General features: G+C 54.0%; 11 protein-coding genes across 11 annotated transcripts; 7 read left to right on the top strand and 4 right to left on the bottom strand.

Annotated features, from left to right (window-relative positions):
- Window positions 1-91: 91 nt before the first annotated feature.
- Window positions 92-2077, top strand: QC761_404770 (uncharacterized protein). The gene is made up of 3 exons (XM_062878758.1): window positions 92-658; window positions 724-1526; window positions 1592-2077. Exons 2-3 carry the CDS (start codon window positions 1090-1092, stop codon window positions 1719-1721), a joined length of 567 nt encoding a protein of 188 aa, XP_062732804.1. The 5' UTR covers window positions 92-658; window positions 724-1089; the 3' UTR covers window positions 1722-2077.
- Window positions 2078-2753: 676 nt separating this feature from the next.
- Window positions 2754-3575, top strand: QC761_404777 (uncharacterized protein; the record flags this gene model as incomplete). Its single annotated transcript, XM_062878759.1, has 1 exon — window positions 2754-3575. One exon carries the CDS (start codon window positions 2754-2756, stop codon window positions 3573-3575), a length of 822 nt encoding a protein of 273 aa, XP_062732803.1.
- Window positions 3576-4665: 1090 nt separating this feature from the next.
- On the top strand, window positions 4666-5823 carry QC761_404780 (uncharacterized protein; the record flags this gene model as incomplete). The annotated part of the gene is made up of 1 exon (XM_062878760.1): window positions 4666-5823. The coding sequence occupies one exon, from the start codon at window positions 4666-4668 to the stop codon at window positions 5821-5823; it is 1158 nt and encodes a 385-aa protein (XP_062732802.1).
- A 223-nt stretch (window positions 5824-6046) lies between these two features.
- Window positions 6047-7579, bottom strand: QC761_404790 (uncharacterized protein; the record flags this gene model as incomplete). The annotated part of the gene is made up of 1 exon (XM_062878761.1): window positions 6047-7579. The coding sequence occupies one exon, from the start codon at window positions 7577-7579 to the stop codon at window positions 6047-6049; it is 1533 nt and encodes a 510-aa protein (XP_062732801.1).
- Window positions 7580-11229: 3650 nt separating this feature from the next.
- QC761_0071890 (uncharacterized protein) lies at window positions 11230-12230 on the top strand. The gene is made up of 4 exons (XM_062872718.1): window positions 11230-11513; window positions 11598-11666; window positions 11725-11899; window positions 11969-12230. Exons 2-4 carry the CDS (start codon window positions 11609-11611, stop codon window positions 12063-12065), a joined length of 330 nt encoding a protein of 109 aa, XP_062732800.1. The 5' UTR covers window positions 11230-11513; window positions 11598-11608; the 3' UTR covers window positions 12066-12230.
- QC761_404810 (uncharacterized protein) lies at window positions 12186-13852 on the bottom strand. Its single transcript, XM_062878762.1, has 3 exons — window positions 13461-13852; window positions 12800-13303; window positions 12186-12733 (listed from the first exon to the last, which is right to left on the bottom strand). Exons 1-3 carry the CDS (start codon window positions 13504-13506, stop codon window positions 12225-12227), a joined length of 1059 nt encoding a protein of 352 aa, XP_062732799.1. The 5' UTR covers window positions 13507-13852; the 3' UTR covers window positions 12186-12224.
- A 656-nt stretch (window positions 13853-14508) lies between these two features.
- On the top strand, window positions 14509-15869 carry QC761_404815 (uncharacterized protein; the record flags this gene model as incomplete). The annotated part of the gene is made up of 3 exons (XM_062878763.1): window positions 14509-14809; window positions 14860-14973; window positions 15043-15869. 3 exons carry the CDS (start codon window positions 14509-14511, stop codon window positions 15414-15416), a joined length of 789 nt encoding a protein of 262 aa, XP_062732798.1. The 3' UTR covers window positions 15417-15869.
- On the bottom strand, window positions 15507-19801 carry QC761_404820 (uncharacterized protein). Its single transcript, XM_062878764.1, has 3 exons — window positions 16901-19801; window positions 15989-16833; window positions 15507-15922 (listed from the first exon to the last, which is right to left on the bottom strand). Exons 1-3 carry the CDS (start codon window positions 17577-17579, stop codon window positions 15587-15589), a joined length of 1860 nt encoding a protein of 619 aa, XP_062732797.1. The 5' UTR covers window positions 17580-19801; the 3' UTR covers window positions 15507-15586.
- Window positions 19802-20854: 1053 nt separating this feature from the next.
- Window positions 20855-23608, top strand: QC761_404830 (uncharacterized protein; the record flags this gene model as incomplete). Its single annotated transcript, XM_062878765.1, has 1 exon — window positions 20855-23608. One exon carries the CDS (start codon window positions 20855-20857, stop codon window positions 23606-23608), a length of 2754 nt encoding a protein of 917 aa, XP_062732796.1.
- Window positions 23609-23800: 192 nt separating this feature from the next.
- Window positions 23801-25616, bottom strand: QC761_404840 (uncharacterized protein). Its single transcript, XM_062878766.1, has 2 exons — window positions 24809-25616; window positions 23801-24749 (listed from the first exon to the last, which is right to left on the bottom strand). Exons 1-2 carry the CDS (start codon window positions 25254-25256, stop codon window positions 24094-24096), a joined length of 1104 nt encoding a protein of 367 aa, XP_062732795.1. The 5' UTR covers window positions 25257-25616; the 3' UTR covers window positions 23801-24093.
- QC761_404850 (uncharacterized protein) lies at window positions 25609-27897 on the top strand. The gene is made up of 3 exons (XM_062878767.1): window positions 25609-26400; window positions 26460-27219; window positions 27280-27897. Exons 1-3 carry the CDS (start codon window positions 26107-26109, stop codon window positions 27687-27689), a joined length of 1464 nt encoding a protein of 487 aa, XP_062732794.1. The 5' UTR covers window positions 25609-26106; the 3' UTR covers window positions 27690-27897.
- The last annotated feature ends 70 nt before the right edge of the window (window positions 27898-27967 follow it).

Raw genomic sequence — 27967 nt, 5'->3', positions numbered from 1 at the left:
CATCCCCCAGCTGGCAGCAGCTGTGGATGTGTGTGTGGTGTTTCCATCGCAGCCTTGTTTTCTCACTCGTCATCTGAGCTCAAAACTCTCATCCAAATTAATCAGTCAAATGGAGGGCCTTTCCCCTGATAATGAGCAGCACCCCGAGAACTGCCGCCTGATGGCACCTGGAGTCGAAGCTTTCGGTTGAATGATACGGACGTGAGCCGCCTGCTCGCCTTGCTAGCAATACGTCTGGGCCTGTACTGTGCAGCTTGAGAGGGCTGGCTTCTCGGCTGCCACGTGAAATGATGAAGATGAATCGAGGGCTTATCATCAATTCAGTCTGCTGCAGTTGTTCAACAAGGGACTCAAGCCAGATGACGTGCGGACGTCGATTGAGTGAAATAACCTGGTGCCAGACATGGCTGGATCTGAATATAGTCTCCTCTTGTTGGCTGACACCTATCAAGCTGTCACGAACTGTCTCAAAGACTCGGCCAGCAGTCTTCGGTGTTTCTTTGGACATTCTGTGGCTAACAGTGGTTTATAACTCCTTAGCGATTCTACTCGGAGCCTGCCTGCACCACGAGAAAGGGGATTGGGGGGCCATCGGGCAAACCCCTGCATAATAAAGTGCTCAATTGCGCTCTAACCGAGGCCTTTGCCAGCCAGCAAGGTACACAGCTTTCCGATGAAGGCACATACTACGCAGAGGAGCTGACTGTGCCCCCCCTTCCTAAGACTTCGTCCCGAATGACACTGGCCTGCGTGTTTCTCTGCCCTCGCACCTATCATATCATGTGAGGTAGTTCCCTGCGAGCATGGCATGCCGGTGGCCTGAAAGTGGACTCTGGAAACAACTTGCTCAACGAAGAGGCAAACGAAGATGCGTGGGTCGTAAGCAGTCGGGTACCCTCTCGACAGGGACCGACTGCCAACCGGGAAGTTTCAAGTCTCACCAGATAACAAGTCATCCCGTCTGTCCCAGACTCATTATGATATGGGATGCGCCCAGGCGCCCCGACGGGACTCCTCCACGCCTTCACGTCCCGATCGAAATACCTGCTACGATCTTGATCAACTCTATCCAGCACAAGCTCGGAAAAGATGCATCACGAGGGTCCCGTGTCAACGATGCCTATGACGTTCGTTCTGTCGACATCAACGCCACTGTTTTGGGCCTCGTGGCAACCCCAAAACGCAGGCGACTACGCGGCAACGTGCATCTTTCTCGTGGTTCTTGCTGCGTGGACACGTGTGTTGATGGCCATCCGGCACACTCTTGAGCGCGCAAGCTGGGGGAGGAAGTCGTCGTACCCAGCATACCACCGACACAAAGTTGGCGGCGACGAGGAGACTGACGAGCACATACATGGCTCCGGCTCCAGCATTGCAAGACCAACACTTGCACAGCCTGTCAAACCTGTCAGCGGTGCCGGGATAATCCTAATGGGTTTGCGAAGCTATTGGCTCGACACACCACCTTCACTGAGACTCGCGAGGGCAGGCTTCGATATGGCCATAGCAGGTCATGCATATCTCGTGTAAGTGCTCATATATCTACTGGCCCATCTTTGAGTCTGGGGCTGACCTGTGTATATCTTTCCAGAATGTTGGCTGTGATGACGATGAACGTCGGATACTTCCTTGCCGTATTGATAGGTGTATTTGCTGGGACCTTCCTGTTCACCGCTGCCAAGGATAACAACGGCGGACACCAAGATGAAGATGAATGTTAGCTAAAGCTCCAAGGAAAGACTCCCTCTTTGATTAACGCCGAAAACGGCTTCTGCCATTTTGTACCTTATGTTAGTCTGATCAAAGGGTCCCTTGCCTTGCTGAGGGAAGGATTGCTCTTTGGATTGTACAGGCATCACGGAAAGAATTGTGTCCTCTCATCATAGATTGGTATCAGTGATACCAATTTATGTCAGTGTCAATTAATATACCACCAAGATTGCCAACCTTAGTTAGACTACTTCCCCTATATGTTTCTATCTTAACTTTTTGCTCTTGCCAATGATGATGACTAACAGAAAGGTTTTTGTAAATAGAATACCCTAGGTAGCAATAGTTAAAGTTTTGAGTTGCACTGAGCATAAGTGGTCGCTCCGTGGCCAGTTGGTTGCTGTTTCCAATCGCTCTTCACTGTTCCATTGACGTTGTCCTACTCCAGCCCTTCTGTGGGCGCAGGGCTTGGGCGCCTTTCCAGTCTACCTTACAGCAAGAGGCTTTTTTGGCCAGTATGTGGACAGGGTGAATTGAAACAGTTATCTACCAAGTTTCCTGAGTCATTGTAGTATATGGCTCGTGGCTGAACTTTGTTAACCTTTTTACGCAGATGACTAACAGACACTTTTCCCACCACATTATAAGGTCTACAACCTGCCGCTGACCAGCCGACAACAACCTTATCAACCTTTCATATCTTGTACATCATGGCTGGTTTGCATGTAGCACCAGCAATTGTGCCTAGCCATAACCACGCCAGCTTGCAATTTCAAACGGCAACTTCGACGACATGTGAACTGATGGAACCCACCAAGATACCAACTGTTCCAGAGTACGATCCATCGTGGTATCGACGACAGTTCATCAACTACATCAGGAGCCCATTATATTGACTACCTGAGGAGCTTCTCCTCTATATCGCCAAGGATCTGACAGACGAAATCACCCAACAATACTTCGCTATACATGTAGTTTGTTTTTCCGCATCGTCTCGGGGCTACAAGTGCGGCACACCACTCCGCCGCCGAATGTATCCCCGAATGAAACAAAATGGCAGCTGGCGGTGTGGCCATTGCACGGAAGCAAGGCTGACACTGTGGTGCCACGCCTGCCAAGGAAGCCACCCCTGGTTCCTGTTCTCATTAAGCCAACGCCAGGAGTCAAAGTTTCGTCGCATCTGTATCAGGACCCAGGGTGCTGTGAGAATGTGTGCCCACAAAGTGATCAGGTGGGCAGACCTCGTTGGACACGCAACTGAAAGGGGAAGGACGCCGATTCACTTACATGGCATCCTGTGCTCTTCCTGTGCGAACTCCACATATACCACGGCTGCATACGCTCCATTCGTCTTTCGGCCTTTAACCAACGGCCAAATGCAACTCATCGATCCTCGTCCTGTATCGGTTCACATTGGTTGGACCTACTTGGCCTTCGACCTCAACACCTCAGTCCCAGTTTCGAGACAGTATCTCCGTGGCTGTTTACTTCTCCAAAACCAGGCTGCGTCTGGAAATAGACTCTGTTCCCATGCCACATTTCCGGACGGCCAATTACTGATGCCGTTCGAGCACAATCAGTGCGCATGCTTCGACCCTCCCGAAACCCCTTTGCAACCCCGGGAAACTTGGCAGCCCCTCAGTCATGGCTGTCTTCATAGCCGGGACTCGATGGAGCTGTGCTGCCGCTGTCGTTCGATCAAAGAGCCTCATCGTCGTGGGCACTTTCTACCTTATGAAAAGGAATGCTCGGCGATCTTCACATCTCAAAGATGTCTTGCCACTCATATCAGTGCTCCGAGTGCAACGCACAGTACTGTTGGATCCAGGAAGGTGATTCCGGTCGTATCTATCTCAAGTGTCTGAGAAGAATCTCCACACCCTTGGAACAAAGGCTGGCGCCTACCGCTAGGGCTCTAGGGAATGGCTCCGAAGTTTGGACCCAGACACCTGGGGGATCACGGCAGACCATGAACTGAAGCGTGTAGTTTGGTGCCTAGATGCAGCATGCACCACAAACTCCCGCTGGCACGAACTGCTGCGGCTGTTGTTGCGTTAACATTACACCTGTGACTAGAATTGATCGTCCATGGCAAAAAAGCACCAATATCGAGGTCCATTTGCCATCAGAGGACGCCCAGCTTCTCTCTCCCCTTCCCCATGCTACAAAACACAACACAGGCTCACGGTTGCCATACACACTACACAACCTCCAACAAATCATGCACTGCTCGTCCCGAAACACTTTGGAATGGAAGGGTTAGACAACAAAATTCCTGTCAACCTAGACATCACCCACCAAAGATTGAGGACTTTCAAGATCTCATTACCGCAAAAAGAAGAGAAGATCTAGGGGGACAAAACACAAAAGGCTTCTAGTGCATTAGATAGATATCCAAAGAGATTATAGAATCCAAGGTTTAACTTTCCATCAGGATCCCTATAGTGAGATCCCCAAATCTTTGTGTGGAACCAAAAGGACATCCTACCCACAGGGTAGGCCGGGTGGCATATATCTCTACACTTTGTGATTTGAACCACGCTTATTACCAGCCTTTGACTTTAGATGATTGCCATTCTCCACCTAAAACTCATGCTGATTTGATGTCATGCAGACGGCGACCAGTGTAAGTGGCTGGACTGACCTGTGATTGCCACCAATAGCCTGCCCAAAATCGATTCTTTGTCTGACATGCAAGGTTCCTGTCTTGATCTTCTCGCTTCCCATCTTATTGGCGGACGGTCAACTCTCTCTGCATCCCCAAACCAACATCCACTGCCGTCTCTCTCTTTCATTGGCTGGGACATTCCGTAACAACTCCCGCAACCGATTACTCCGTACTGTACATCGTGTCACAGCCCACGATAACATCAATCTCACCCGATATGAACCCCCCTCTTTTGCCTCCCTCCACCATCAACTTACCTGCCTACACCCCAAACCACACCCATCACAATGTCCTCCAACACCGCCGCCTGGCTCACCTCCAAAAACTCCTCCCCCTTGGACATCAAACCCGCCCCATCACCCCCCTCCCCGCCCCCAGCCAAATTCCTCGTCATCAAATCACAAGCCGTGGCCATAAACCCAGTAGACTGGTTCATCCAATCCCCCGGCAACCCCCTCTTCTCCTACCTCCGCTACCCCGTCATCCTCGGTTCTGACGTCGCCGGCACGGTAGTCCGCTCCTCCTCCCATCTGTTCGTCCCCGGCGACAGGGTCGTCGCTCACGCCTTCGGGACAGACCGCCGGTCTAGCTCTTCGGCCGAGGGCGCGTTTCAGGAGTACGTCCTTGTTCGTGAGCACCTCGTCGCCAGGATACCCGATCATGTCCGTTTCGAGCAGGCGGCTGTTTTACCTTTGGGGTTTTCGACTGCCGCCACGGCGCTGTTTTTGGGGCGGGATCAGGGCGGGTTGGGGTTGGCGTTGCCGACTTCGCCGAGGGGAGATGACAAGAATCAGGTAGTTATTGTGTGGGCTGGGGCGACGAGCGTGGGGAGTAACGCGATACAGCTTGCCAGAGCGGCGGGGTATGAGGTTTACACTACTGCTTCGGCGGGCAATTGGGAGCATGTCCGGCGATTGGGGGCGGCGGAGGTGTGGGATTACAAGAGCGAGAGTGTGGTGGGGGACATCATTGGCAAGCTAAAGAGTGAGAACAAGGTGTGTGCTGGGGCTGTGGCGATTGGGGCAGGGGCATTGCCAAGATGTATCGACATCTTGGGTGGCTCCAGGACTGTGGAGGGTCGGCCAAAGTTTGTTTCGCAGGTAAGCGGGTCCAAGGATCCCGGCGAGTTTCTTGGGTTGGGGCCGTTTGGGATGGTGAAGCTTGTGGTTGATATGGTGTGGGCTGGCATCACGACAGTGGCCAAGGCCAAGATCAAGGGCGTGGGGTACAAGTTCATCTGGGGAAGTGATATTGGTGACGACAAGAACAAAGATGTGGCTAAAGCGATATGGAATGTGTACTTGGCGCAGGCATTAGGGAAGGGTGAGTTTGTGCCGTCGCCTGAGCCACAAGTTGTCGAAGGGAAAGGGCTGGAGAAGATCCAAGAGGGTTTCGACACCTGTAAGAAGGGTGTGTCGGCGGCCAAAGTGGTCGTTCTCGTGTAGAGTGCCTAAACCTATATTCTTCAGATGTCGCTCGCTGCCTTGGATGTCAGTAGTCAAAGCGTTGTCAGAGTTGAACAGCAACTCACATGGAATTGACCTAAACGACGAGACATCTCGGTAATATTGAACTTTTTTCTTTCAATATATCAATCTACGGGTATTCAAATTTGTGCAAGAAAAGAAAAGAAAATAGGTAGGTGACTACGGTCCAGGCGCTTACCGGTTAGGTGCAGATAGCTCCCATAGGGACAGGCTGAGGAAATACCTTGCCTGCCACCTTACAGAAGCAGAAGCTGCCGACCTTGTTGCAGGGAGTTCCCCTGAGAGAAGGAGGGGCGGGAGCTGGGACAGGAGCTGGAGCCGGGACAGGAGCCGGGGCAGGAGTGGGCAGAGCACCACCTCTGGAAGGAAACTCAGTTGTGGGGTCAATGGGAATAATTGTAGTGAGTCTGCTAGCAGGCTCAATTGGGATGATGGTGGTAAGCTTGGTGGGGTCCTCAATAGGAGTGATGGCACTGATCTTGGTAGGCTTGTCAATAGGGGTGATGGCGCTGATCTTGGTGGGATCATCGATGGGAGTGATAGCACTAATCTTGGTGGGCTTGTCTTCGATAGGAGTGATGGCAGTGATTTGCCTAGGTCCCACGACTACAGCTTTGGAGACATACTTGACGCTCCTCTTGCTCAAAGGGGTCCCAAATGAACAGGTCGTATCAGGAGCCACTGCCTGAGGTGTAGCAATACCTCCCTTGCAGATTCCAAACTCGGATGGCGAGAAGCAAAAGAGACTACCCTCTGGGGAGCAAGGAACGCCGACCAACTCCGGAATGACGACGGCAGGGGTTGTAGTGGGAATAACCACAGCTGAGATCTCCAAGGAAGTAGGGGTGATGGTTGTAATATCCTCCTCTGGAGAGGTAGCAATGGCAGGGACGGTGGCAGAGCTAGTAGAGGTGATCAAAGTAGACGACTGACCTTGGGTGGGAGCAGGAGTAGGAGCAGCCCCAGAGTCTCCGTCGAAAGTAGGAACGCCAGCTGCCTTCTCGCAAGTCCCCTCGCTGCCGGGAGCAGGTTGCTCAAGAACCTTTCCGAACTTACCGGGATTGGGAATGTTGAGAACACCATTGTTGGTGGTACACTCTCCGCGAATGTTTGGCACGAACATCTGAGGAAGCGAGTTGAAAAAGGTCGTATCGTCGGAGCCACCGCTGATCTTGACAGGGGCGCAGTTCGTGTAGACCTCACGATTGCTAATCTTGTTGTACCAAGTCCAGGCGAAGGTGGCGTTCCCGTTTGGCATATCCTTCGGGATAGGAACGTTGAACTGTCTAAGGCACTCGACTCCAGAATCATTACCGCACTGGGGAGAGTCAGCACGTCCGTCTTGATCAGTTTGGGCGGCGGGCAAGTTGCCAGCTGCAGAGACAGGACACCCTCCAATTACACTGTAGATTGTCTTCCACTTTGACTTGTCAGCCGGAGGCGGGAAGTCATAGGTGACACCGAACTGGCAAGAACCGCCACCATGCTGGGCACCGCCGGTGAACTTTACGAGCTGCTCGGTACCGACCTGCATGGATGTCACCTCGACAACATCGGTGTTGCCCTGGCATGGGAAGGGAAGCGCCCCAAGAGGATCGACTTGAACGAGGGAGCTGGTCCCGTGGTAGTTGTAAGGGATGGTAGTGTTCATAATGAGATGGGCTCTGGCCGCTTGAGCAGCCAGGGCTGTAGCTAGGAAAGACGCAGTATGCATGATGATGTGCGTATAAGGTAAGGTAAGAGATGATGTAGGTGAAAATGTTCTATAAACCCCAAATCTTGCCTGCTTATATGATGCCCGGCCCTCTGGTCTTATATGTATCAAGGGATAGTGCCAAGACAATGAATCATGTCTAGACTTTGTCTAGAAGGCAATAGCCACACCAAAGGTTACCACAACCGTAGTTCAGAAATAGCATACAAATAAAGAGAAGATAGTTTGGGGACAATTCTGCCAAGATTCACCATGTGGTGACAAAGAGGATTGTTCTTGAAATAGGACAATTTAAATAAAGAACCATCGACGATGATGTTATCAAGGCACACGGCGGGAAGCTACTGAATGTTTCATGCCGCTGTCCTGGTAGGTTCTGGCAATATCAGGAACCTCTCGCTTATCTCATGTCCAAGATACCGGTTGTTTGCTTACTCCGAACCATCACAAGACAATGCAGCGGCTTCTGTTGCGCAGGTTCACCGACTGGCAGTAAGTTCCGGCCTAAGACTTCCTTTACTTTGAAATGCCCTCAGTATAGCCAATCTCACAATCGGATACGACATGATACGGTCATGAAGCCCCCACTTGGGAATCTCCTCTCGAATCAAGCCCTTCGCTGTTTGGTGTTCGGCGACCTAGCCTGCTGGGCCAAATAAACTTTTGGTTTGCTCCTTTTCTTCCTCGAGTTCCTCGAACGCGATGCCTCCAACCCTTGTGGCACTGACTGCATGCCAACACATCTGGTCGCTATGAGACCAAGGGATGTCGTAATCATCTTGAGCATGAGTAATGTTGATGTGATACTTTTGATCTTCGCCCGACATCTCCTCACAATGGCGAACAAAGGCCGGAATGTTTGTCTTTGCTGGGCCATTTGCTGACAATGAACTTCTTGAAGAACGCAAGAAGTCAAGGGAAGGGAGCCAAAGGACCCAGGAGTGGAATAGTACCAGCCACGCGGTAGGTTTGCTGTCAGTCGCTCCACGTCCGCAAAAGGTGCAACACAGACAATGCCCGCGAAGAGAATTGGGTCTGGCTGCGCAGCTAGATGGCGCACAAGTGACGCCAGTCCCTATGGACTGCCCAAAAACGACGATTCGTGAAGGGGGGATACTGGCTTCCTTGATGGCCCAGTCAACCAAGGTGAGAGCATCAATGAGAAGACCTTCTTCGGATGGTGAGCCCTTGCTGATTCCAAAACCACGATAATCAAACGCAACGGTATGGGGCACCCGCTGACATGGCCCGGTAGTTTGGTGGTCGCCAACCGGAACCCAGTGTGCCTGCGGCCCCGTGGAGGTAAAGGACCAGGAGGGCCTCGGGATCATCCTGAAGCAGCTGGAAACCACGACGCTTAGTAATGTCTTGGGAATTTGCGGTTGATTCTTTGATGAGCTCCTCTCCATGCTGGCGATAGAGTTAAAGTGGGAGCATATGCCAGGCCTGCAGCGCGACTCTGTCCGGAGTCTGGAGAGTGAATGGGGATACTTCGTTGCGCAAGAAGCCCCCATTGCTCAGGCACAGTGATGTCTTGGAACCAGGTAAGAGTCACCCTGTGCAAGTAAAAGACTTGATTTTTTTTTAAAAAAAAATGGGATAGAGAGGATAGTGAGGAAAATGAAGTATTCAACAACAAAAACACCAAAAATGTAAACCGGCGAGTATAGGACTGAATTGAGGGACATGGGAGGTGGATGGTGCATCTGCAAGCTATAGTCGGTACCTTATTTCGTCAACAAAGCTCGGCGGGCAGTCGAAGTGTAGTAATAAGACAGCAAGGAATATGAATATGAATGTTTGGTTGCAGCACCCGGAAGTCTAGAACAACCTGAGACTTTCCGCGGTGCGAGATAACTCAACTCCCGGCCCATGATGAAATGTGCAGACTGCTCCGGGTAAGGCACATGTCACTGCGCGGGCCACCTGGCAAGGGACTTCTGGTTCTGGCCGACTACCTGGTACCCAAACTCCAACTGCAGCTATATGTTGGCCAACAGTAATCGTTGTTGTTAGTGTCGATGTGCATTCAGCTGCACGAGGACTTGGGCTTGGTCCTGAACCCACCTGGTGCCACTTTTGGTTCTCCAGGTTGGAAAGGTATGTAAAGCAAGTTCCAGCCCGGTAACTGCTCTATAACCGATAGGTATTCTTGAGCAAAGTTGAACTCGAGTTCCACACCAGAAAATTTACCCACCTTACGATACTTCACCTTCCGATTCAATCTATCGCGGTTGTCTGCTTTCTTTGATCCCGGAGGCCTGTGACTCGATTCCGTTTTGAGCAGCAAGAGACAGGCGACCAGGTCGCGAGACAGGAGGTAGAATGAGCAGCAAAGCGGATACCAAAGCCCTCGAGCCGGAAGTGATAGCATCTGCCTCTTGGGAAGCTTATAACGGCCGCGTTCAAGGGTGGGTTGGTGAGCCGGATTTCCGCGGAACTTGGGGGATCCTTTGGACGTCACTTTTCTATATTTATCTGCATTTTCACTCTTCTCTGCTTGAATGTCCCACAGAAGTCAGACACGTTTTACATCCTCTTCCGCCGTCGGGTCCTATGGATGCTCTTGGCTATTCTAGCGCCAGAAATTGTTCTCACCTATGCCGCGGGGCGGTGGAGCAGAGCTCGTCACTCTGTTCACGACTTCCACAGCTCCGGCTACACCCAATGGAATGGGCCATGAGAATGGCTTTCTTTGCCGATATGGGAGGCTTCGTGTTCGAAGCGGCATCCAGTGGCCCCTTTTCCCTGAACGCCAAGCAACTTCACTGGTTAGTTGTTAACAATCATATCGAAGATCCCGAAACCGATGTCGGCGAGATCTGGTACAAGTCAAAACAGGACCGGTTTGCACGCCTCATCACATCCTTTCAGGTTGGCTACACAATCATACACGCGATTGGTCGGGCCGGACAGCGACTGGCTATCACAACGCTCGAGTTGAACACTATGGACATCGTGGTATGCTCTCTGATGACTGCTTACGCTTGGCTTCACAAGCGGGCCGATGTCAGGACACTGATAAGGCTTGCGACAAGAATAGCCATCGGCGATATTACGGGCGATCGGCCATGGAGAACCACATCATTAGATTTCATCGATGAGAACGGTCCGGGCCGGACACTCAATGTCCAACCGTTCATGAAAATGCCAGTGATCCCGCCCGACCAGCCGATTCAGCGTATCCCCAACGACCGGTTTCCGATGAACCCATACGCTGCGCAAGAATACTTCTTGTGTTTTACGAAACTGTTGTTTACTGCTGTTCATGTGGCTGGATGGAACTTTTCCTTTCCAACTACAACGGAAAAGGTGTTGTGGAGAGTATCCAGCTCGATACCGTTTGGTGTCACGGCAGCATTTTGGGTTCTCGAAACAGCAGCGTCTTAGATACGCCTTGGGAGATGGAGGTGGATCTATCTCCGGATAACAAACAAAGGCCTCTATTCCCGATTCTGAGCAAGCAAGGATAGAAAAGCTGAGGGCCAAAGCGGCACGTGAACCTACCACTCTACCACTTGCATGGGGGTTCTGGACGATTGGGCTTGTTGCTTTGCTGTATGGGAACGCTACGATGTACTTAATCCTCGCGGCGTTTCTGGAGCTGCGAGACATTGATGCCACAGCTTACATGAATGTGAGGTGGTCGATGTATATACCTCATATTTAGAATGACGGAATACCCCGTTGCCCACCCGTTGGAATTCTGGGGACGCCACTCCTCGGCACTGTGTCTACAAGACGGCGATCGATTCCTAAAATTACGTCAAACTGTGTCACTCTGACCAACGTTCATCGTTCAAATCTCGGCGGCCTCGTAGCGAAGTGTTTCAGTTATCCAATTTTCTTTGGAATGCACTCGTCCGAGTGAGCATCACTGCTTATCCGCCCAAAATATGATCTTTTCGTTGCAATGGAGGATAAATAGACACAAGTTGTCCTGATGCGCTGAATCTAGAGTGGAGTTTCCCACAAGCGCTGAATAGTAAACCCTCAGTGAACACATCCAAACATAGAGTCTGGCCCACAATGAAGCTCTTTTCGTTCCTGATCAGCTTCTTGCTCCTTGCCTTCGCGGCAGCTCAAAGTACATACATCCCCACGTTGTATGACACCTGATATGATATGAATCTAACACCAAACAGCTTGTACAGCCGATATATGTCGCAGCCGCATCAACCAATACGCCACACAGACCGGCCGAGCATTCTGCTTTACCTACCTCACGCCTATCGTCGTTGCTACCCAAACGCTGAGGGTTACTGCAGTTGCTACACGAGTCAGCACGTCTATTCTGAGCACGCGCACCGTCACAGCTACGTAGGTTTTATCTCTTGGTTTCAAGGTTCGACCAATGCCACCAGCTAGCTAACCTCCGTTCTCACAGAGCAACCGGCGTCACTACCATCGTGAGACGCCAGATTCTCCCGGCCTCGGTATCATCGGCCATCGCATCAGCGTGTACGAACAACGCGTTAAGGATTAGCAGCGCCTGTACGTGCTATCTTGCTGGGCGATAAAGTGTCAGGGAAGTGAAAAGTACCTAGGAAGGAAGGGAAGGCATTGCGTCACGGCAGAGGCTGGGGATGGCGCATGGTAGGTAGGTAGGTAAGTAGGGTAGTTTTCAAAAATGGACAATCAGTATTTAAACCGACATCTCCTTCACCTTGGCGCCCCCAGATCCAGACTCTAGCAATCTTTCCAAAACCTCCAAGTCCCTGAACGCTTCCTCGGGAGTCTGCAGACCGTCGACCTTTCCAGTGCCGGCCTTGATAGCCCGTGCAAACACAGCCACCTCCTCGCCAACACCAGAGCTGTACTCAAACTCTTTCTTGCTCTCCCCCTCCTTGGTCACAGTATTGACCTCGGTTGGGCTCCAGCTGACAGTTCCATTGGTTGTGATGATCTCCAAATCCGTCCCATTCTTGAACTCGGTCCCAAAAGAAAGGACAATCGAGCCATTCACGCCCTGCTTGGTCGAAGCAACACCGTGGATGGTATCCAGAGGCTGTAATCTCTCTTCCAAAAGAGCGGTATACGCAGCCACCTTGCTCAATTCCTGTCCAGAAGCCCCAAGCAAGTATCGCAGCGCAGCCACAAAATGCACTCCACCGTCCAGCAAGAATCCACCCTGGTAGTCAGGAACCTTGCGCCCTATTCCGTGTCCATGTTAGCATCTCACTCTCCCTTCCCATAGGTAGGCAGGCAGAACAAACTCACATTGAGTGTTGAAATACTTGTTATCCTCCGCCACCCACCCAAACTTCTCCAGCTTGAAGCTCACCACCCGGCCTCCAATCCTCTTGACCTCCTCCCCAGCAAACACCAAACTCTTCATGTACCGAAAGTTCTCCGCCACACCCCACAGCGGCTTCTTCTCGGCTGGCAATTCAGTCTCGTACCACTTGATCAACTCCCTTGCCCCCTTGACATCGGCCGCGACGGGCTTCTCGGAAAGGACGTGCTTTCCGGCCTTGAGAGCAGCTTTGATCACCTCGGGCTGGGCCAGAATAGGCAACGCAACGTCCACGGCGACGATGTCGTCTCTCTTGAGGAGATCAGCCAGGCCGCGGCCGGGCTCGGAGGGGGACTCATAGTAGATGTCTGGCTTGGGGCCGTCGGCGGGGAGGGCGTCGGCTAGGGCGACGGAGGAGGTCTTAGAACGGGAGTAAACTGCTTTGAGGGAGAGCAAGTCTGGGGAGGCGAGGATGGCGGGGAGGTGTTCTGCATATCGTGTTAGCCTTGCTGCGTACTGGTGGTGGTGATGGTTCTGGTGATGGTGAATGGTGGTGGGAATGGAGGCAATGACGTAAGAGATGTAAAAAGGGGCTGTTTTCATTTTTTGCGGGGCATTTGTTGATGAGAAAGGACCAAAACATACCATGACGGGCAAAGATGCCGGCACCAAGGAGAGCGATTCCTGCCATTTTTCCTGATGTTTTTGTCGAGTTGGTAGAGAATTCTGGTGATGGGAATGGAAGACAAATGAGGGGGTTATTTTATTCTGGAATTCAATTACTCATCAATCCTGATACGAAGGAACTTTGAGGAATAGAGCCTCCGGCCGGCACTGAGTGGATGACGATGTGTCGAGAGTGGAGAACGGGAGATGCTGCAGCTGTCGGGAATCGGGCCGGCCGAGACAGAACGGGGAAAGGCTTTTTCCTTGGCGAGTTCCAGCTGCCGCGCTGTCGGGTGTCTCGCGGCGGGAGAGAGATGCCGTGGGCGCCGGTTGGAATGTGTTGATTCATGCCTGACGGGAGACGGGAAGAAACCAAGACGACAGAATGGAATCTGCCATGCATTTACGAAGGGAAGATTGGAATGAGGGGTATATGTCACGTGTGTATCACGTGGAAGATGATGATTAAGGGGCGCCCCTGAATTGCAACTATGAACATAAGATAACATCGATGAAAGTATGGAATATCTTCAGCCACTAAGTAGACTATCCCATACGAATTCGAACCACTCACCATGTCATTCATTCAATCGGTAGTTGTCAATTCAGCAGTGCCAGCCAAGCAGGGTGTTATAATAGGTATGTTGGTAGGTTGGATCTTACGGGTGCTGATGATGAATGGAGCGGACAGTGGTTCCGAAAACATCAATTTTCAGCTCTACGATGTATCGATAGAGCCAGAGCTTCACTTCAGGCGATTTGTGATCCTGGAATACGCCACAAGCTATACCCGTTTGGCCATCACGTATATCGATAATGAAAAGCCACGACTATTAGGGCCAGCTGAACCTCCCCTGCATACAGGTTATAAAACTTTGTAGCTGTCATTTGGTTCTAGATTTTCGACACGGTCTCTGTTCCTTGCTTCATCAAACTGCGCTCCATCAGTCACGGCAACGAATTGACGTAGATAACGTTCTCAAAGCCATATAACTCTGTCCCAAGGACTGCATCATCACATACTGCCATGGCTCCATACGCAATCTCTATCGACAACCGCTCCGACATCAAGCGGTCTTACGCCCTATTCGCCGAACCGCCAACCATCAAGCACAACGGCGGCTCGGCCATCAAAGTGGTCACTCGCATCATCAGCAGCGCCCGGGGGGTAGCATCCCCGCATGGCCAGGCCAACTTCACGCTCTCCAAAAAGTTGTACGCAAGATGCGGGGTCTACGATGTCGAAGTCGACCCGTCACCTGACGACCAGAACCGAAAACGCGTCGGAGTGGCGTTGAGGTCATCGACCAGCGACTTGTCACACTCGGGTCGACAGACAAACATGGCAATATCATACCCGGGACCACGCTCATGATAGACAGCTCAAGCGGCACGCCGGCGTTTACCGAGAACAACCCCGCGCCGTCCGGTGCTGTTGGGTGCTTCTGCATTCAGACCGGAGGCGACTTTTCGGTCAAGGAGGCGAAGCTGAGTAGGTGTTCCTTCTACTGATAACACTCTATTTTCACCCCCGTACATCCTGCTAAACGCCGAACCCCAGACCAATTCGTTGTCGGCTTCTGCTCGTCCACACGCCAGAGCATCGGCCCTTATGCCACCTTCGTCCCGCAGCCCAGCGAGGAGTATCAGATCGCGCCATCCAAGGGCTTTTACGTGGTCGTGGGGAACTTCAACCCTTACGACCTCGCCGACATGAGGCTCAAGGACAGCATGTCCGCCTGCTATGTGGATTTTGCCTCCCTCGAGACAGACTCTGTCACACTAGTCCACCACAGCAATGGGACGCTCGTCGGGCAGGTGGTCACAGATGGGGAGATGAGGCCGGTGCCAGTCCCATCACCCAACACCCCAGTCTTTGCACGAGCTTTTGCAAGAGAGGAATTCAGGGTCGGAACTGCAACAGTCACGGCTTAGTCGAGTCAGGACGATGGGAGTTCGAATTCGATATCAGAGAGCTCTGCTGGCACCTCGACACCGACTTGGTCCGTCTTGAGCTGATCATCTTTCACATGTTACTGAACTTCAATTTATATTACAAGCCTCTGACAAGGCAATACTCGTACACCTTTCCCCACAACACCATCTCACCCGCACAAATCAAACAGAGCCACACTGGGATCATGGTCCGACACCATCTCGGCGTACGACCCCCAAGTGTTGACGTGAATGTGCTCAAAGTCGCTCTTGCTGCTGGCCGCAAGCGAAGGGCTGACGTACATGTGGTCGAGCGCCTGGGCGTTCATGTCAAAGGCGTAGGTGTACCGCTCGGTGGGCTTGATGCCGGCCACCTCGTCCAGGTCCTTCATCCTGCTGATCTCGGCAAAAGTCTTCATGGGCTGGACAAAGGAGAACTCGTTGAAGTCGCCGGCGGAGATGACGGCAGCTTTGGGGTCGGCGTTGAGGATCTGGGAGATGAAGGTCTGGCGGGTGGGTCAGTGACTCGGGATCTTGATGAGAACAGTGGAAGAAAACAGTTGAAGACCTACAGCAGTGACGTTAGCCTGGGCAAGTCTGTCAGCCACACCACCATTGATGGGAGGACGACGGTCGCCGTGGAGGCTGGAACCGCCGCCCTTGCTGCCGAAGTGGACGTTGACGGTGAAGAAAGGCTTGGTGGCACCCTTGGCGACCCAGGCACCGACAACGGGCTTGCGAGAGGCGGTCCAGGCTGGGTTGGCAGGCTCAATGCGGCCCGGGTTGAAGGTCAGGGAGGGAGGAGAGTTCTTGCCCGAGCCCTTCACAACGGAGGTGGCATCGTCCCCTTGGCCCTGGTTGGGTTTGTAGAGGGAGATGATGGCTGGGTTGTAGAGATAGGCGGGACGGATGTTGCCGCCTGGCTGGCCACCGTCAAGGTTAGGGGTGGCGGGTGCAACCTCGGCGAACTCGTAGGTCGGACCACCAGCGGCCTTGATGCTGGTAGCGAGAGCGGCAAGGGTCAGGTTGGCAGAGGTGATGCCGTCATTGTTGGTGGGGCCCGAGTTGTCCTGGACTTCCTGGAGGAAGAGGAAATCAGGGGACTTGAGGTAGGTGACGACGTGGCTGGCAATCAGGGGCAGGTGTTCAGACGAAGGAGACAGATTTTCGACGTTGTAGCTGCCGACAGTGATGGCCTTGCACTGGCCCTTGCTCTTGAGGCTGGTGGGCTTCTGAGCAGCAACGCCCTTGGCGGGCTTGCTCACCTTGACGGCAGTGAGGGGGAGGATCGAGTAGAAACCAAAGGCATGTTGCACGACACCGGTGATTTCTTCAAGTTCATCACCCATCTTGCTGGTGTTAGGGTTCTTGGTGCCATCAAGAGGGGAGCCAATGACGATAGCCTCTGGGTTGGAATCTATGGTTTGACATGTTAATAATAAAAAAAACCAAGAGCCCAAGACCAAGTTGGCAAGTTTGCTGACCTTTGTCGGTCATGGTGATGCCTCCCTGCTTATTCTTCCCCGTGACCTTCCAGTCACCGACGACCCAGGTATCACCATAGTTGTTGGGTTGCTTGATCACACTCGGCTTTCGGACGGTGACCAGTTCACCGCTCAAGCTCTCCCAGAAATCCAATCCAAACTTCTTGGGTTCCAGCACAGGGTTCACTTCGGAGATGTTGGCCACTCCGTTGGGCACATTGTAGATGTCACCGCCATCCAGCGAGCTGAACTGAGTGTTGGGGGGGTCGATTGTGTCCTTCCCAATCACCAAGGCCTTCACCTTGTTCCCGCTGGAGAGCACCTGGACATTCTTGGGAGTGGACAACTCGGTCAGATAGAGGTAGGCGTTGCTTGACCGATACTCGAGCACCTTGGCATCCAAAGAGATGATGTCGCCCACGGTCAGGTTGGCACCCACATTGCGGTCAAAAACATAGATGGCCTCAGAAGTGGCAATGTCCTTGTCCGGGGTTGTCGACCGAATGAAAACTCCGTTGGGACCCTTGGCGATCAGGAGACCGGTGACGTTGGTCACGGTCTGCCCTGAGTATGGCGAGATGTACTTGTTGCCATTGATCTCGGCGATTGTCAGGGCGGACGCCAGAGACTGAAGGCTCGTGATGGCAAAGATGCCGAGAGCAGTCGGTGAGGCCTTCATGATCGTCGTCGTCGTGGCTGTCGTCGGGATCGGGCTCGGGCCTGTGCGAGTCCAAGCTGTTGAAAACAGGACAAGCCGTTGCAGGCGATCATCTCGTAGTTATATGCTGCATGTTCCTGCTGTATTGCACGTGGGATATGGAGTTTGTTGATTTGATAGGCAAGGCAAGTACCACATAAGGCGGACCTGGCCGCCGTTACACCAGTTGTGTTATCGTAGCCCAATTCAGGGGCTATTCAGGGGTGCTGTGCGTGTTGATTGGCTGGAGGTACTAGCACGTTGGGCGGGCGACCTGCCTGAATGGACAGGTGGTTAACGGTGCCAAGGCATGCCTCCAGCTTCTAACCCAGCTGAGTCGCCGCCTGCCTTTTCCATCCTACCGTGACTTCACGTGGCGGATCTCTGGGGATTGGTTATCACCAATCGTCGTCGGAAAGGGCCGAGGGACCCATCGCGGTGATACGTCTAGAATACTGGTAGACTGCCTGGGAACAATTTAAGCATCTTTGACCAGTGATGATCAAGAGTGACAATGCTACTGATCCCGATGGTGGCCTCGGCTGACGTGGAAGATATCGGCTCTCTTGCGATCTGGGGTACTAGTAGGTAGCCAAAGGAACGATATCGGAGCTGGTCTTTCTGAGCAAGAGATTTGGGTGCAGACTTGATGCCAAAAGCACCATCGTGGTGCCGTATCCCGAGATATCTGTGGTCAGCCTTGTCATTGGTTCCGTGGCACATCCAAAAGGCAAGCACAAGCCAATAGCCACTCAAAAGGGACAATGATCAAATGATATTTCCAGGTTGGCAAATGATCAGACTCGAACCAAGAAGTGACTGGAGCGGGACGGAAGGGCTAATGCACAAACCGAAGCCGTGCGCATTGGAGCTATCGCGATGACATCTGCACCGGCCGAGAGGTCCGAGCCCGGCATCGACAAAAAGGTAAGTTGACGAAATTCCCGAAGATTGACGGTGAGCAGATCTCGATCATCTCGAGACAACCCGGCAGTGTTGGAACAGCGAGTGAGACATGCTTCAGCAAACACCGAAAAGAAAGAAGAAAAAAATGAGGAAAACAGATGAAAGCCCCGCATCCCCCGCATTTTCATGACAGTGCTTGGGCCCCAATCCCCCTCACCACCAAGACGCCGGGACAGAGAGAGACTCTGTGCATCTCACGGCACTGGCACGGCATTGCATATGCTGCAGGTGCCATGGTAGGCTGCGGTGTGTGTGATGGGTCGATCTGGCTGCAGGTTGGGAAGAGACTCTATGAGATGCCAAGCTCTGATTAGTGAAGCTTGAAGTTTCTCGGCCACGTCCTGAGCCAATTTCTACCAAAGTTGGGACCATCCAAGAGATCGGCAGGAAAGCGGGGGGATGTGCTGATGGTTCTTGGGCAGGTTCCGTCTCCCAAAAGAGAGAGAGATAGAGAGCATTGTGGATGGGATAATAAACGCGGTCTGTGTGCGTGGGGTTGCATTCGCTACCTTTAATATCGCTGTCGTCGCCGGTGACCATGATCAACCATCTCAGATTTGAAGAATGACAGAGCATCGACGGGCGATGGGGGTCGCAGATCAGTCGGTAATTTCTTGGTTGTGGCAGCACCTCGCAAGCCTGGTCTTCTTACGGTCGTCTGCTGGAGCTACATACAGTGAGTGAAACAGGTGGAAGGGGATGTTGTGAGTTTCACCTAGCGTGTGTAACCGTTGCAGTCTCTCCTCTCTCTCCTCTCTCACACCTCAGGCTCACTCTCTGGAGATGCTGGTACCGGGTGAGTGTTGCTTTCAGGACCCGAGCCCTGGAGTGCTTGCTGACTCGGGCGGAACCAGAAGAAGAACAGGAGCTGGAAATGACAGGCCATGGGAATTCCGGGGTCTAATTCATCGTGTTTCTTTTTTTACACTGGATGATCGCTGGCGATTGACGATTTCCAAGCCTTTTTTCAGCTGGGGCGCTGACCTGGCCTGAGATTGCTGACGATCGCGCAAGTCTTCAGTACCTGTCTTCCTCTCCACAGAATGCGACCACTTGGCGGCCCCCAGGGGACCCAGACCAGGGTCTCGCTGCCTCTGTTTTGTCTTTGTGTCGCCATTCTCACCTCAGCCAGGCCCTGAACAAGAGACACCGGTACTGCTCCATAGTGTTGGATATGCAGAGGTGACGCCGATTGTAATGCAAAAGACAGAGGGTGAGGCTTCCCCAGTTCATCGGAGTAAAGAACAAAAGATGGAAATGATGGAATCTGCAGTGCTGTCGGTCCACGGTTCCTGTTACCTTGTTTTTTCGCAAATTTTGCGCCACGGCCACAGTGGCTTGCAGCAGGGGAGGAGCAGGGCCACAGCAGGGATCTCAGCATCCATGCAGCAAATCCACAGGGGAACGACATCGACATGAACCTGAACAAACACGACCCCCCCAACCCGTGACCGCGACCGGGAAATATTATCAGAGATGGCCAAGCAGAATGGGGAAAGGAAAGGGTTGTATTCTCTCACGGGCCTCCCATTCTTGGTCCGATGCGCGAGCCCATCGCTTCTCCTTCTCTTAGGTTCCGCTGCTTCTTCTTCTGCTTCTTTTTCTGCTTCTTCTTCTTCTTCCCTCCTCCTCCCGTCCTCATGTGCCTCTCCAAGACACAGTACCTACGCAGTATTTACCTCCAGTGTAGACTTATAACATCCTTATCGCCGTCGTTATCACCACCTCACCTCCAAAATTGCGCCGTCGTGAGCAGCATTAGGTGGGTGGGGCCGTGCAAAACACCAGGGATTCCGCTGATTGCCGATAGCAAGGGGTGAGCCAAGAAACGACGAGCCTCCGAACGACTGCTGCGCTAAGGGCCGTGTGCCAGAAAGGATCCGTCTGCCGGGAGCCATATGAGAACGCGACAGCCCGTCGTCGTTCGTGTGGGTTGCGCGCCCTTGACTTCCATCGACTTCATCCGTCGTCGACGCTCGACAGCGACACCCGTCTCTAACATCGAAGCCAGCAACCCCCTGGAACCACTGACGTGCTGCTGCCGGCTCCCGAAATTTGCACCTGGCTGGATGCGAACACCGACCAACCGATCCTGTCCCCACCGCTTCTTTTCTGCTCTTGTTCTTGTTTCCAGCTCAGTATTATTCTCGCTCTTCCCTCCTGCCACGACTGTCATGAGCTGCCCCAGGTGACCCGAGAGAAGACACACACCAGAGACGAGACTGCCCTGTGCTGCTCGAGATCCGACCCGGTCAGGTTCGGCATCGGCCCCGAGCCGAGCCCAGTGTGCAATGGGCCACTCGTCCAAATTTCCCTTCTCGCTCCCGGGCCGAAAACACAAACAGTCGCAACCCGCCGCCTCTGCCGCGCCGCTGTCCATCTCAGAGCCACTCACAAAAGCCCAGAGGATCCTCGGCACCACCGCCATCAGCCTCGATCTCGCAGGCGCAACATCAGACACCACGAAATGGGGGCCGTGGGACGGCCAATCGAACGCGGGGATCAGCATCAATGTCACGGAAACACCGGCCGGGCGGGATAATGCGGGCTCTCGATTGGGATCTGCGCGTCGTGATGATGCACACCATGGATCTTCAGGGAACCGAGACAGGCGCTGGGAGGAAGAGTCGGCTGTGTTGCCCAAGGATAATATGGCGCCATCAGGACGCCACGACGACACCACTGATGCCTCCAGCCTGCGTCGCCAGCAGTCCAGCTCCACCATCCGATCCTACTACGACAAGGCGAAAGTGCCATTGGCCATCTCCCAGCAGACCGCAAACTCGGCCATGGCTAAGGGATTGCCATCCAAGGCGCATGCCATTCTCGACTTTGACGGCAACTTCAACACCGAGCCGAAAGGGCTGAAGAAGAAGAAGCCCTCCAGGCTCGATCTCTCCTCGCTCCTGTCCAAGAGGAGTCACAAACATCTCAGACCGGAACCCACCAGCAGCCACGTCCTGGGCTCTGATATGCTAACCACATCACCGTCCGTCATGTCCAGCTCCTCTGCATCAACGCCCCCGCCGATTTCACAGCGAATCGACCGGAGACTTCGGAACAAGATGACCAAGGAGTCATTACGAGAACAAACAGCCACTCCCGATCTACGGCCGTCACCCATCAGCTCGGCCGGGCGCTCGGATAGCCCAAAACAAATCCCCATCAAGCCCAACGCCGAACTGCACAACCTTTATGACCATTATGAGCAAAAAACGTTTGACGAAGCGCTGGAGAATAACTACCAGCAAGTTCCAGAGCGTCGGGGGCCACCGCCAGACCGCGCGCTCCCAGCATATCCAACACCACCCACCAGCAACACGGGCAAACCCTCCCTCTCACCTTTTCCGCGCAGCGCATCGCGGACAGGCCAGAGGCAAGATCCGCCACCTCTGACTGTCAAGGTTCCAGATGTCCATCTGGTCAGGCCCCCAAGCGCGCCCAGTCTTGTATCGCCCATGGCCGACTGTGCCAGCATTTCCAGTCGGCACACGCGAACGTCCAAAGCGTCAAAACGCACAGACCGCAGCCTAACGGAGATTGACCTGCTTCAGAACAGCGTCTTGGCCCTCTCGTCCGATTCAGAAGACGACTACGATGCCTGTAGCGACCAGCTTGCCGTCCCCCCGCCCCCCAGTGATGGCCCCGCCAGTCCCGTCAGCCCACGATCGGCCATGTCTCAACCATCTTTCACCAGATCCGAAGACTCGAGCCGAAGCAAGGCGCCCAAGCAAACCACCTTTGCCGAAAGTCCGCAGTACTTCCCGACCCGGGAGCAACAGGCTGCGGCTTCCAAAGCGCCAAAAACTAACCCACGGTCCAGCTCATTGGCCCCCAGCTCCAGCATGAACAACTCACTGCAGATCTACCCCCCACAAAACCGTTCCTCCAGCGGCACGACGGGTACGGCCCGAACGCATGGGTATTCGGCGCTTCAAACCCCAACGACGTACGAAGCCAAGGTGATCAGCATGGTGCCCAAGAGCAAGTCCCAGGACCAGCCAGTGTGGACTGTGCCCGAGGAGACCCAGTTTGAGGACTTTCCAGCGCCCCCCATCCATCCCACTCAGCGACCACCGCAGGCTTCACGCCCCGAGCAGACACCGCCACTGTCGCCCACTAGCGTGGACTTTTATCTGCAGAGTCAACGGTCGTCTTCCACGCAGGACGATGGTTCCATAGCTAGCAGAGGCAGCCAGGGCAGTGGCAACCGCAGCGGACGCCGTGGCAGTGCCACCAGCAGCATTCAGGACAACCAGAGCGGGCGCTTCATGGCTGTGACGCGGCAGGAAGAGATGCTGCTGGCTGCCTTGCGTCAGAAGCGCGCCCGGATGCGTGAGGATATTCTTGCCGAATATGAGGATAACACGGACCAGGAGGAACACCCGGGCCTGAAGCGGGAGGTGACCAACGACAGCAGCGGCATGAGCATGATGTCAAGGCAGTCGTCTTTCAGCATGAGCACCGTCCGCGCCGAGGCAAACCCGCTGTCGGCACGACCCCGTCACCAGGACTCTGTTCGGCCACGGGCGAGCAGCTCAGCGGTTGAGCAAAGCGGAAAGCACGGTCACATCCTCGTCATGATGGACGAGTCCAGCTCGGATGTTGGCCCAATGGTGCAGCTGGACGACTTTCCCGCGCCGGCCGAGTCTGACCGTCGGGGCAACAGGTCCAGCTCCAGATCGGGACAACCTCACAAGCAGCGTGCATCCTTGTCGGCAATGTCCATGCCCACTACCGGCGCGCGAAGGCCACCTCGGAGCGGCAGTCTTCCCCGCAAAGGATCATCCGATCAAACCAGCGTTCAACCCACCCACCCAGCCAACAACTCGATCCCAAATCAGATCCTGGAGGATCCGGCTGAAGACGAAGAAGACGAAGGCATTCCGCGCCCAGACTCGCCCATCTCGCCCTCGGATTTCCCCGTTCCCCTGTCGGCCACAAATCCGTCGACCAAGATTGCCAACAAGAAGCACCTGAGGCTCAGTGCGTTTGGCACCTACAAGCCGAATGTAGAGGCCGGCTGGTGGGACGATTCTGGCTGAGCTGATCTGGGCATGTCCGTCCTTGCGGCGCACCACAACACACATTTTCTTGAATACCTACGAGGCTGGATGTAATGGATGGAGGTCACGGTCTGCTAACATGGGGCAAAGGAGGCAGGGAGTTTTTTGGGGCGGGGAGGGGGATTATACTGCACAAGGAGCATCATATCCATCGATTTTGCATGACCGGACGGACGGATGGAATGGGTTCTTCAGCTTTCTGCATTCTAGATCATTTGGCATTGGAGGAGGAGGCAGGTTCCCCCATCTCTGGCCGCTTTTTACACGCCACATATATTTGGTCCAACCGTCAAAGCGGACTGGTCGGCCACCTGGACATACCTTAGCATCTTTGTAATTGCTGATCCCACCACGATGAACAAAATACCTATGCTCTACAGAGCTGTTATGCAACTAAAACTAATCACATCTCGACCTACTTTACTGCTGCTAGGCTTTTTGTGCCGTGTTTGCGTTTACCCACCTCAACCCCCCCTAGCCAACCTCTCCTGCCTCTCCACCTCCTCCCTAAACACATTCCTCCCTCTGCTCGGCGAGTTGGGCGAGGTAGGCGACCAGCTGTCCCGATCGGTGAGCTCCACCCCAATGTTGGTCTCGGATTTGTTATCCCCCGTCACCACCCCCCCTCCAACCTGGTCCTCTTGCACCCTCCTCCCTCCCTGTCCGGTATACCCACTCCCTGATGACCTCGCCCTCTCGCCAATCACAGGCCACCTCCCCTTTCGACGACGGAACAAGAAGCAAAACCCTGCCAGCCCGATCAAGATGGCAATGATGACAATAGGGAGGACAATAGCCAGGTGGTTGGTCCCGTTGCCAACCCCCGAGGCTGATGGTTCAGGGTTGGGATCGGAGGAAAAGACGTTGACTGTCGGGCCGGAAACGGTGACGATGTCGTTTGCTTCCTCGGTGGTGGTGTCGTTGTGCTGGAGGGCGAAGGAGATGGGGGAGGTGGTGGGGAAATTGAGGGGGATGGTCCAGGCGTAGAAGCCGACCGAGGCGGGGATGGGGATGGGGGTGAGATTGATGCCTGTTTGTTGAGACAAAGAAGAGGAGGAAAAGAAGATGTGGAGGGTGAGGGGGGTTGATTGGGGGGAGAAGTAGGAGGGAGACCAGGTTACTGTGGTGAGTTAGGCATTTGGGTATCCAACTGATGTGGGGGGAGAGGAGGGAACAGACTGTAATATGTGCGCCCGGCGATGAGGGAGGAGCCGCGGCGGGGGAGGCAGAAGGGCTCGTCGTGGCCTTTGTCGGATTGGCAGGCGAGGAAGGCGGCGGATTCGTCGTCGTCGTCGTCGTCAGTGTTGTTGTTGTTGTTGTTGTCGGGGTTGGTTGTGGCGGTTGCTACTGGGGCGAGGCCGGTGTAGGTTGAGAGACGGCCGTCGGGGGATAGGGTATAGGTTGCGGTGGAGATGAGGTGGGCGGGCGGGTTGGAGAGGGTGGCGCGGTGGCCTTCAGTGGTGATGACTTTGGGGATGATGGTTACGGCGTCGCCTTGGGGGTTGATGGTCACCCAGGGGAGAGGGGCGGCGTCGGGGACTGATCCAGCTTGTGGGAGGGAGAAAGCTGGTGGTAGGAATAGGGAGGAGGCTATTGTCGCAAGCGCGACTTTGGGCAGGTATCTCATCTTGAACTGCCGGGCAGTCTGTGGTATCACGATAGACCTCAGCTTGAGATGTAGGAGGACAACCTGGTCCGTTATCGCCGGGTGAATGCGCAAAATGCCAAATGCACGCACCTCTGGGTCTACGGGTCTATTTGACACAGAAAACCGCGCGAACCCACGACTTGATCGAGGCGAGACGCACACCACCCTCGCATACTGTCGAAGCAGGTAGCCAAGACAAGGTAGCTTCCCCTCTCCAACATCCCAGCCGCCCCTCCTCACAGCCAACCTGCATGATGCTGCTTACTTGCCGTTTCTTTCTGGCTCTCGGCACTGCATCCATGGGACAGTCAAACTTGACTGGCCCAGGTTGGATGTCTCGAGTGCGTGTGGTTGAGGGGGACGTAGCCGTCCGTCCAGTTTCCCCCGCAATCCTCTGCTTCTGTCCTGCCCCTCCAACCAATCCCACCATCATGGTGTAGGTTGATTGGCTGATCAGGGCAAGTTGTGAGCGGTTTATGCGGGGAATTTGCATGGCACACACATGTCTCCCGTGCCACCCCATATCGCATCATCCACTTCTGGTTTCTATTTGTGAAGCAAATGCTTGGAGGGGTTGAGAAGTAGAGGCAAGATGAGCACTAGCCTTGCTTTTGGGCTGGAAGCGTTGCGTTGCTCCCCGCAGGTCACATATTGGGGATAGGCTGAGGAGAGCATCATTGATTTCCCTTCCACGCTCCGTTCTCCTCTCGCTACCGCGCTCCTGGTTCTTGGATTCTGCGTAGATATTAACAACATCTGGGCCCGCCTTTTGTCTCCTTCATCTTGGTTCTTGGGCCAGCATCAGGTAAGGCTATATACAGAAGACGACATGGTGAAGAAAGCCGTCTTGACAGGAGCGTGTCTCTACACTGCGGGTGCTCTGGCACAGGGGACCTGCGGTGACATTCTCGTTCCCCGCAACCCTGCTCCGGTTGTTGCCAATGGCTGGCAAGCACAGCTTGTCGCCGGCGGGTTGACCAAGCCACGAAGTATCCAGTTTGATGAAGCCGGTGCTCTGCTTGTTGTGGAGAGCGGCAAGGGAATCAGTCGTCACAGATTCACAGACAACGGCGGAACATGCCTCCACGCCAACCACTCCCACATGTTGGTTGAGCTCCAGGGTGTATGTTTTGAATCCCACATCTCCTCTTTGCAAAACCAGACTTCTGACGCTTCGAACAGCTCAACCATGGCCTCGCCCTGTCCAACGAAGGGGACATCCTCTACGCCTCCACCGCCGAATCCGTACTTGCCTGGTCCTACAACGCCCGCGGCGGTGCCGTCACCTCGCAACCTCGCACCCTCGTCGCCAACATGAGCAACAACGACCTCGTCACCCGCACCCTCCTCATCTCGGAAAAAGTCCAAGGCAAGCTCATCGTCTCCCGCGGCAGCGCAGAAGCCAACCGCGACCGTGCTGCCGTCCTCTCGTCCGGCCTCTCTCAGATTAGAGTCTTTGACATCGCCAACCGCTCTGACTCGGAAAGCCCTTACAACTTCAACACCGACGGTGACGTTCTCGGCTGGGGGTTGAGGAATAGCGTCGGCGTGGCAGAACACCCCCGGACGGGCGGGATATACGCCGTGGAAAACAGCGTGGACGGGGTGACAAGAAACGGGCAGGACATCAGGGAGAACAACCCGGGAGAGGAGCTCAACTTTTTTGGCTATCTTGATGAAACTGTCAAGGTTAATGCTTCTGCCAACAACAACTACGGCTACCCTCACTGCTTCGCGGTTTGGGACCCGAGTGAGATCCCGGATGGGGATGGGCTGGGGGTGGGGAAGCAGTTTGCCGTGGAGGAGAACAGCTCGTTGACGGATGAGACGTGCGAGAGTGATTATGTCGCGCCGAGGTTGACGTTTCCGGCGCATTATGCGCCGATTGATCTCAAGTTCTCTACTGGGGGCGAGACGGGGTATATCACGTTTAGGGGGAGCTGTAGGTCTTTTCTTCATAATATCCTCCGTGTGTCTGTATGCTGACCGTAACAAATAACAGTTGACCGGTCCTCGCCCGTGGGGTACAAGGTGGCAAGCATCGCCTTCAATGCCGCGACAGGAGAACCGGTGGCATCGGCTGATAGCAGGGGGGCCCTGAGGGATATCATCACGAATGTGGACAACACGCAATGCCCAGACAAGTGCTTCAGGCCGGTGGGGCTGGCCATTGATTCCAAGGGGAGAATTTGGTTTTCGAGCGACTCTACGGGCGAGATTTACGTTCTGCAGAGGACAGGCGAGAACTCAGAAGGAAAGTTTGTCTTGCCAGAAGGCGGACAAAACGGGGATGGGAGCGGCAACAATAATGGTAATGGAGACTCAGCTGCGTCCACGGTGTTTGGGTGGGAGACAAGGGTGCTGGGTTGGACCGCGCTTGTTGGGCTGGGGACGTGGTTGATGGCTGTGTAAATGGGGAAAAGAAGGGGTGCCTGTATTCATCGAATTGATACCATGAAGAAATCGTAGCATTGTACATCCAAGCGGATCAATCCTGTGACATGCCTCCAGTCAAGGAAGAGAAAGCTATACAGTTTATGAGGGAAAACTCGCAACCATTGTAACAAAAAGTCATCGGCGGGACGGCTCGGGGTAGCATTGACCCGCAGTTGAACGAGCCCAGACACTATGTGAATCAATAGCGTGGTGTTGAGGGGGGTGGGGGGGAGGGGGGACTGCAGCTTGTGGTG

The sequence above is a fragment of the Podospora bellae-mahoneyi genome, chromosome 4 (genome assembly GCF_035222275.1).
Source record: "Podospora bellae-mahoneyi strain CBS 112042 chromosome 4, whole genome shotgun sequence".
Classification (NCBI taxonomy): Eukaryota; Fungi; Ascomycota; class Sordariomycetes; order Sordariales; family Podosporaceae; genus Podospora; species Podospora bellae-mahoneyi.
The sequence above is the reverse complement of the archived record's forward strand: the minus strand, read 5'-3'. Positions and strand labels throughout refer to the sequence as shown.

What these genes read in the sequence shown, in the direction of transcription:
- QC761_0071890 (XM_062872718.1), top strand. Translation starts at nt 11,609, where the DNA reads ATGAAGCTCTTTTCGTTCCTGATCAGCTTCTTGCTCCTTGCCTTCGCG. An exon ending in TGCCTTCGCGGCAGCTCAAA is followed by an intron (nt 11,667 to 11,724) that starts GTACATACATCC and finishes AACACCAAACAG; the next exon opens with CTTGTACAGCCGATATATGT. An exon ending in ACGCGCACCGTCACAGCTAC is followed by an intron (nt 11,900 to 11,968) that starts GTAGGTTTTATC and finishes GTTCTCACAGAG; the next exon opens with CAACCGGCGTCACTACCATC.
- QC761_404810 (XM_062878762.1), bottom strand. Translation starts at nt 13,506, where the DNA reads ATGGCAGGAATCGCTCTCCTTGGTGCCGGCATCTTTGCCCGTCATG. An exon ending in CGGCATCTTTGCCCGTCATG is followed by an intron (nt 13,304 to 13,460) that starts GTATGTTTTGGT and finishes CACGATATGCAG; the next exon opens with AACACCTCCCCGCCATCCTC. An exon ending in CAAGTATTTCAACACTCAAT is followed by an intron (nt 12,734 to 12,799) that starts GTGAGTTTGTTC and finishes GACACGGAATAG; the next exon opens with GGCGCAAGGTTCCTGACTAC.
- QC761_404770 (XM_062878758.1), top strand. Translation starts at nt 1,090, where the DNA reads ATGCATCACGAGGGTCCCGTGTCAACGATGCCTATGACGTTCGTTCTG. An exon ending in GCAGGTCATGCATATCTCGT is followed by an intron (nt 1,527 to 1,591) that starts GTAAGTGCTCAT and finishes ATATCTTTCCAG; the next exon opens with AATGTTGGCTGTGATGACGA.
- QC761_404840 (XM_062878766.1), bottom strand. Translation starts at nt 25,256, where the DNA reads ATGAGATACCTGCCCAAAGTCGCGCTTGCGACAATAGCCTCCTCCCTA. An exon ending in CGCCGGGCGCACATATTACA is followed by an intron (nt 24,750 to 24,808) that starts GTCTGTTCCCTC and finishes AACTCACCACAG; the next exon opens with TAACCTGGTCTCCCTCCTAC.
- QC761_404850 (XM_062878767.1), top strand. Translation starts at nt 26,107, where the DNA reads ATGGTGAAGAAAGCCGTCTTGACAGGAGCGTGTCTCTACACTGCGGGT. An exon ending in TGTTGGTTGAGCTCCAGGGT is followed by an intron (nt 26,401 to 26,459) that starts GTATGTTTTGAA and finishes CGCTTCGAACAG; the next exon opens with CTCAACCATGGCCTCGCCCT. An exon ending in TATCACGTTTAGGGGGAGCT is followed by an intron (nt 27,220 to 27,279) that starts GTAGGTCTTTTC and finishes AACAAATAACAG; the next exon opens with TTGACCGGTCCTCGCCCGTG.
- QC761_404820 (XM_062878764.1), bottom strand. Translation starts at nt 17,579, where the DNA reads ATGAAGGCCTCACCGACTGCTCTCGGCATCTTTGCCATCACGAGCCTT. An exon ending in CATCACCATGACCGACAAAG is followed by an intron (nt 16,834 to 16,900) that starts GTCAGCAAACTT and finishes GTCAAACCATAG; the next exon opens with ATTCCAACCCAGAGGCTATC. An exon ending in CCCAGGCTAACGTCACTGCT is followed by an intron (nt 15,923 to 15,988) that starts GTAGGTCTTCAA and finishes CCCACCCGCCAG; the next exon opens with ACCTTCATCTCCCAGATCCT.